This window comes from Apis dorsata, unplaced genomic scaffold, assembly GCF_000469605.1.
Source record: "Apis dorsata unplaced genomic scaffold, Apis dorsata 1.3 scaffold_77, whole genome shotgun sequence".
Taxonomy (NCBI): domain Eukaryota; kingdom Metazoa; phylum Arthropoda; class Insecta; order Hymenoptera; family Apidae; genus Apis; species Apis dorsata.
Window position 1 is genome coordinate 132,025 of NW_006263375.1, and position 7,802 is coordinate 139,826.

At 29.4% G+C, this 7,802-nt stretch overlaps 1 protein-coding gene across 1 annotated transcript in view; it reads left to right on the forward strand.

Annotated features, from left to right (window-relative positions):
- LOC102680882 (cholecystokinin receptor-like) overlaps positions 1-7,802 on the forward strand; it is a 29,399-nt gene that overhangs the window by 14,432 nt on the left and 7,165 nt on the right. Inside the window, exons 4-5 of the mRNA XM_006610712.2 lie at positions 6,860-7,057; positions 7,547-7,732. Of these exons, the coding sequence (XP_006610775.1) occupies positions 6,860-7,057; positions 7,547-7,732 (384 nt within the window). The remainder of the gene's footprint in view (positions 1-6,859; positions 7,058-7,546; positions 7,733-7,802) is intronic.

The following is a 7,802-nucleotide window of genomic DNA, read 5'->3' on the forward strand; positions in this document are numbered from 1 at the left end:
TCTAAAATACCAAAGAGGATAATTTACTTTCCCCGTAGAGAAGATTTGATACGGTTTGGAATTTAATAGTATCCTTTGAAGTCTTTCATTTACTCTTTGAAGTGACTTCAGAGGGGGCAGGGAGGGGGGTTGATTTCCATTGATATTATGTTTTCAGAAATCGAATTTTCTCTCGTTCTCTCTCTTTTCGAGATTGATCGTACATTAACCGAACGAAATGGCAAAATTTATTCATTACTTTTCCTTCTGACGAACTCTAATAGATTATAAATTATATGCGAATCCAGCGAGTTTTTCCTCTCTCTCTCTCTCTCTCTCTCTCTCGACGCGTAGAAGAAAATGAGCGAGTTTGAGGTTAGGACGTAAAAGAAAAATATTATCTGAAATTTCATTTTATAGACGTGGCCAAATGTATTCTGGGATAATATGTGCGCTGTTTGTTGCCCGACGCGAATGGAAGATATTGTAAAATAGAAGAAAAGAGGAATATTCGGGTATCAAGTTATATTGTGCGGACGATGCGTGCGTTGAATAATCGTCGAATGGAGCAGTCGTTGAATAGAGATCGGGAGCAAATAACATTTCGTGTTGTCGAGTATAATTTGCATTTTCAGATTGTTTGCTCATGCTGAATTATTATATCGTGAACTGGTATATATTGTAAGGATAAACGTTTTTAACACGTTTACGTTTGTAGGTTTCTTTTTTTTTTTTTTTTTATCGAAATTAGTAGCTCTGTAACAATTATTATTAATTCCTTGCTTATTAGAGTTCATTCAATTTTCACCTGATACGACGATGGTAAATTTGATTTAATTGATTGAATTAATTTCTATAATTATTCTGACACTTCATCGAAATATGGTGTTCGTAATATCTCGTACTCATATCGATATATTTTGAACGTTGTGAAACATTAAACGTCCAATTTAATTTGTATCTATTATAATGTTCATCGAAAGTTATATATATATATATATATATATATATAGGAAGTAATCTGAAAGCAATGAAATATATTCAAATTTGTAAATAGGTGATAATACTCTCAATCATAATAATTGTACTAATATTTATTTGTTTATTTATATAATTTATCGAAAATATATATCATTTACAAATTTATTCCTACATTAAAAATTTCACGATTTAATGAATTGTTTTCAGTTCAGTAATATTTTAAAATTGTTTTGTTCTATTCTCGTTATTTTAATTATTTCACTTTGTGATATATTTTTTCTTAATGAAAAGTTGTTCATTTGGTTCATTCAGTTTAATATTGTTTCTTTACTCAAAGTAAAGAAAGGAAAGAGGGAAGAAATAATGAAAGGTTGTAAAAATAATATAAAGACAATCACGTTCGAAATAAACGAAACTGGACTATCTTTCTTTTATAATCTTAAAAAAATTTTTTCATTTAACTTTTACTCCTATGATAATTTTTTTTTTTTTGGCAAGTTGATATTAGGAATTTCTCTGATTTAAAGAATCGATTTTTTTCTTTTTTAATCCTACTAATCTATAAAAAAAAAAACTAATCTATAGAAAAAAAAATTCCATAATAATGACACGTATAATTTTGAAAAAGTTTTTTCGAAATTAAATAATTTTTTTACAATTTCAATTATAAAATCAATTTGAAGTATTCGATAAATATCTCTGTAGTAAAAAATTAAAATTGCAACTCCGAACATTTGATTATTTAAATTCACTGCCTGGAACATTTATCAAGATGAGTATTATAAGCAAATATAAACTAGTTACGTTCTAGTAGATAGCTGTCATCATAGTCCACTGCATTGTACGTTTTCGAAATTGAAGCTCGCTGACAATTTCTAAATGCACACGATCTAACATGTAAATTAGAAACACACATATTTCTATAATCTGAATAATTTTGCAATAAACCTAAACGATTACATCTGATACCTGTAAACTTGTATGCAGCCTTGTATTCAAGCATAACCTTGCCCAACGAAGATGGTAATTTATACAGTGGCCTGGGTAAAGGGCCATTCAATAGGGGTTATGAAAAACCTACCCCACAGTTTGCATAATTCAATCTAATGAAATTCAAACATGGCGGCGTTACATGTATGAATTTTACGTCTTCTGTTTGGAAAATAATTATTTCGCCATTGTTATTAACGTCTATAAAATCTCTATTTTAAATAAAAATAATTTATTTGATGTAGGGATGATAATTCAAAAAATTAGAGGAAAAAGTTGCAACTAAAATGAGGAAAAAGAGGAGAAACACTTTACGTGTTGAAATCGTAGCTTGAATGTAAGTTGAATAAACACGTGTAGGCGGTAATAAACATTGAGAGTTTATATTACGCGATTAAATTTTATTTGTGCAGAGTTTAATCCTTAACTGAATCGAAGTTATATAATGAAAATTTCTTTCTCTATGTGATATATATATATATAATATATAATCCAGTCTAAGTAAATTAAAATGTCACATATCATAATAATAATAATTAAAATTTATTTTTAAAACGATATTTCCTTCGCTCTCGATAACTCGCCTTCCTCGATTCTGTAAGTTAAATATCAAATATTCTTTCAAAACATGGACACAGTGTATTGAAATTTGAACCTTTGTTTGACTTGATAACAAGTTTCTCCTACTCGAGGCCATCTCTGAATTTGTATGAATTTTATTAATTGTTTTCTTTCAGTTACCAGTAATAAAAAAGTACAACTGCCAATTTTCTTTTCGATATAAAGAAGAAAATATATCTTTTTGAAAAAAAAGTAAAATTGATTTTTCAAAAAAAAGAAAATATTATTGTCCCCATTGTGATTTCTTATGGAATGCAGTTCGAGCTGATATATTGTTCTTTCTTATTTTTATCTTATCCTATTTCTTATCATTTTCTTTCGTACGAATGAGTATGAAACACACACACATACTATAACAAAAAATATAATCCTTTTTTCTTGTCCTGGTATTCCTGGTATACATTTTTCTTTTATTGTTATTATTGAAATAAAAAATTTTTATCTTTTTATAAATATTATCGATATTAATTATATCGATATTAATATTGAACGTTTAAGAATTTTTTCACGCAAATGTCGCTCTTTATTCGTGATTTAACGCTTAAGCTATGAAACTTATATTGCTTAGGTAGCCACCTTTAACTTAGAATTAAACGCAAGGCGAGGCAAGATTGTTGAGGCGTGCTGCGTGTACTTGAATAGAAATTATCATTGTTTCCGAACTGTTGTTTCCCAAACTTCGTCTCAGATATATTACCATAGTAGCTTAAATTAAAGTTTTCCTTTTTCATTTATCAACTTGTGGATATAAATCGATAATAATTAATAATTAACGCGAGTTGACGAATCGAAATCGAAGTTGTTTATCTATTGAATTTTCTCTCGGATAAGGAAAATATAATTTTTCAAGAGAAGGGGAAAAGGGTTCGATTTTCTAGCATCGTTTAACGAGTGTCGAGAGATCGACTTTTATCGCGGGACGCGAACAATTTTTATGGACCGATAAAAGAGAAAACGACTATTTGGGGAAAAGCCAGACGGAAAGTGCAACAGGAACGAGATCACCTACCGCTAGTGAAATACGTTTTGTAATCGAATACCGACAGAAAACGAAGTTCCGTGATCGAGAATGCTACCTGTATTATTTACGTGTAAAGAAAGAAAATCTGGCGTTTTCGAATATATATTTTTATATATTTTTCGTTTTTAATAAACTGATGCATCATGAATCATCGAATCGTCAGAACAGAATGATTATTATAATTAATATTTTTATATTCTGTGTGAAAATATCGAGGCACGTATATTTTTGAATTTTTTTTCTTTTTTAGGCAACAAATAACGTGGAAATAATAATTATAATTGAAATTTGTAGTAGTTGGATTTCGCGTTAAGATTTAATATATAACGGAATGAAATATTTTACTTTACAGGTAGTAACGTAATATTATACGTGGAAGATAAAATATTCGAGTCAAATTTCTAAATCTATTTTAATTTATCTAAATGTTTTTTTCTCTCTCTCTCTCTCTTAAGAATTTATTTGTTTGACCACAGCTGGTTCATTCTACTTGTCCGACCTCTTCCATTTGAGATTATAAAACAGCATGGCTGGACAAGTAGAATAGGGTAGACAAATAGAACAAGAGACTGTCGTGGTCAGCCAAGTGGAATAGGAAAGTTAGGGTCAAACAATAGGATAAAATAGTCGTGGTGAGAATAAAGTAACCACGATTCAAACGAATATAGAAGGAATTTTAATGGAATTTTGGATTTAAAAGGATTTATCATATGAATGATAATTTCTGGCATCTCGTCAGATTGATCTCAGATGTCTTTTCACAAAAGTAAAATAAAGACGTAACTATGAATTATTTTAATATTATTATTTTAATGATACTATCTTTTCGCGTATATTTTTATCTTATTTTCATCACTCTCTAGTAAATAGTGACAGAATGATAGAAATTTGCATGAGTATCATTGTTGGCTCATCAAAGTTGCAAACTTTAGCTTCGATATAATTCACTCAACTATCATTTAATTAATTAAAGTTAGAGATAATTAATCTTCTCGAAAGATATCTTATGTGAAGTAACGAGGAAGTATTTTTTTTTTCCTTCCTTTGTTCAAATGAAATCTCGCGTCTGCGAACACTATCATTAATTCTAAAAGCTTGAAGCAATTGTGCAACGAACCACGAAACTCTTGTACTGCAAAAAACTCGAGTACGGAATATTTTTCACAGCAACCACATGAATTTTTCTTTTCTGCATTTATTTAGATAAATTCGATCCCGAAAAATGAAAGTATTAAAGTATTTCGCATTATAAAAATACGTTTTACATAAATTTCGTAAAATTTGTTATAATTCTGTTGCTTCTGTTTACAAAATCTTTTTTAAAAAATTCTAAATTTTAAAAAAATTGTAACGCGAATCTCTAATCGTGATGATTGAAAAAGTTTTTAATAAAAATTTATCGAATGTTTTATACATATATTCGATCTCAAAGAATGCGCATGCTCGACTTTTGTTACTGCTTTCTAGTACGATATTACTTTTTCACGTCTGTTGGCCAAACAGATAATTTTTCTTTCCAAATTCTTAAAGTATTTGTTTCGTTTTATAAACTTTCTATTTAAAATTGCGATTTATTTTAAATATTTAAAATTATTAATTTTCACAAATATATAAAATATTTTTATAACGTTTATTGTGTATATTAAAATATTTGAATAATAGAATATAAACTCATCGATTGCATCGATTCAATGATTTTTAAACATCACGAAATTGAAAAACATTCTTAGAATACTTATCGAATACTTGAATCGCTTGATACTTTTTACATTGAATTTCATCGCACGAAGAACAATATGCACACTCTGTGAAGTGTGCGTTCGAAGGGTTTCTATTATTGAAAAGCTAAATTGAATAAAAGTAGAAGTACCTTATTTGCATTTATCTTTATAACTTTTATAAAATAGAAATGGTTAGAAATAGAATAGAATATATTTAATCTTATTTACTTACATAATAATCACGACAGATCGAATTTGATATTAATTATACGATGATACACATATATTTATCTGTATAAATTGTAATGTAAAATCTGATTAATTATTAATTAAGAAGAAAATGTTTCTTAATACGGAATGGAATAATTAAAATCGACAATGAATAGCTTGTTTAAATTCAATCCTACGTTCATTTGTAAGTATTAAATATAATTTTATCACGCTCATAAAAAAACGAGCATGCACGATTTATTAGGATTACGATTATGTTAAATCACACGTTTCGAGATGATATTGAATTTATTGGCAGAAAATCGGATACGAACGCGGTATCTCGAATGCGTTTTCATATAAACCATCGCATTCGTTAAATGCAAAAAAAGCAAAAGAATCATTTTGTTCCGAATAAATTTGAATTTCTGAAAAAATATTCACCGCCTTAAAACTCTTCGTATCGTTTTCATTTGCATTTCACGGTTGATTCCAACTGTGCATACTTTACTCTTTGTAAAAACTTATGCTAAGAACACAGATGGTAATGGAGATTAATGCCCCAATTTGAGGAAGAAACTAGTTTCCATATTCCTCCGAGAAGAATCGTTAATTCACGTTGAAGTTGTTCACAACCAAATAAAATGGATGGTGGATACAATTAAAATAATACACGACGTTGCTGCGAAATAAATTTCTCTAATTTAATCATTGTTAATTTATTTATTTTTTCGTCGATCATTGGATCGTCCTTTCTATCGAATCATATCTGATAAATAATAATAATAATAATAAAAAAGAGAGAAACACGATAGATGTTTATGCGAATAATTGATACATGAATAATCCTCCCTAATTATTTGTATTTTATTCCATTCACACGAGTGAAAATTAATTATTCAAAGATAAACTATTGTTATAGGGAAAATATTGATTCTGTGTTGGCGACACGGTTGAATATTATCGGTAGCCAAGATTTCGTATTCACACTCGGCTCACAACAAAGAACGATTTTATAGATATAATTACATATAGTTAATGACAGGAATTATGAAAGATATAAACGAGAGAATTAATGTATCCAAGGGGGATTAAATTATCTATGCTGTGTTTATCGAGAGAATAATTTGACGTTTATCGACAGTCAAGATATAAATTATGTCTTTCATATGTAGTATATCCTTCATCCACGGAGAATATCGATAATATTTCAATAACGATTTCAGATCGTTTATTTTTAATATTACAACTATTCTTCTTTTTGGTGAGTGAATTTAATAAAAATTCATTTGAGGATAATATTTGAGGGTAATATTTTTATCCCTTCCCTTTTCAGCCGTGTCGGTGTCTGTCGGCGTATGGACACTGGTCGCCATCTCTTTGGAGCGTTACTTTGCCATCTGCAGACCACTGAAGTCGAGAAGATGGCAAACACAGTTTCATGCTTACAAAATGATTGCCGTGGTTTGGACAGCCAGTCTTACGTGGAATGCGCCAATTCTTGTTGTTTCGCGGTTGAAAAGTATACGCGATGGTAAGATTTTTTAAATTAAATTTTTCAAACAACACTTTTAACAATTTGTTAATTTGTTGACTCGGTGTTAAACTCGTTAGTTTTTACAGTCTTTTTTACAAAAATAAAAATTTCTTTGCCAATATCGATTTACAAAACACGTTTCTAACTTTTGAGAGAGATTGGATGAAATTTATAAAACATCTATAAAAAAAAAGAAAGAACATAGAATCTAATCAAGTATTTTAAAAAAAATCTGGAATATTCTTGCACCTTTTTGCACCCAATTAGAGAAGAACAGATATTCGAATCGAAATTCGACAAATAAATGGTTCTCCAACTTTTTAACACTAAGAAAAGATGTTTCTTTTTTTTTTTCTCTCAATCCGATCGGAATTCTTCCTTTGAAATTCACACGTTCCAATAAATTTCTCATATATTCCACCTTGTCTCGAGGATTGTACCCATTTATTTTGAAAATTTAAGAAGTTGAATAGCGTGCATTTACAGGAAGACAAAAGTGCCGGGAGGAATGGCCGAGCGTTGGCGCCGAGCGAGCTTATAATCTTTTCTTAGACGGGACCCTGCTTTTAGTTCCCTTAATCGTGATGAGCCTGGCTTATTCTTTGATCGCAGTGAAACTTTGGAGGGGATTACGGCAGGAAATTCGTCAATCGTCGAATTGTCAACAACGTCGTAAGTGTTTAATCTTCATTAACCCGAATGATCAAAAATCAAAAAAAAAAAAAAAAAAAAAGGAAAAAAA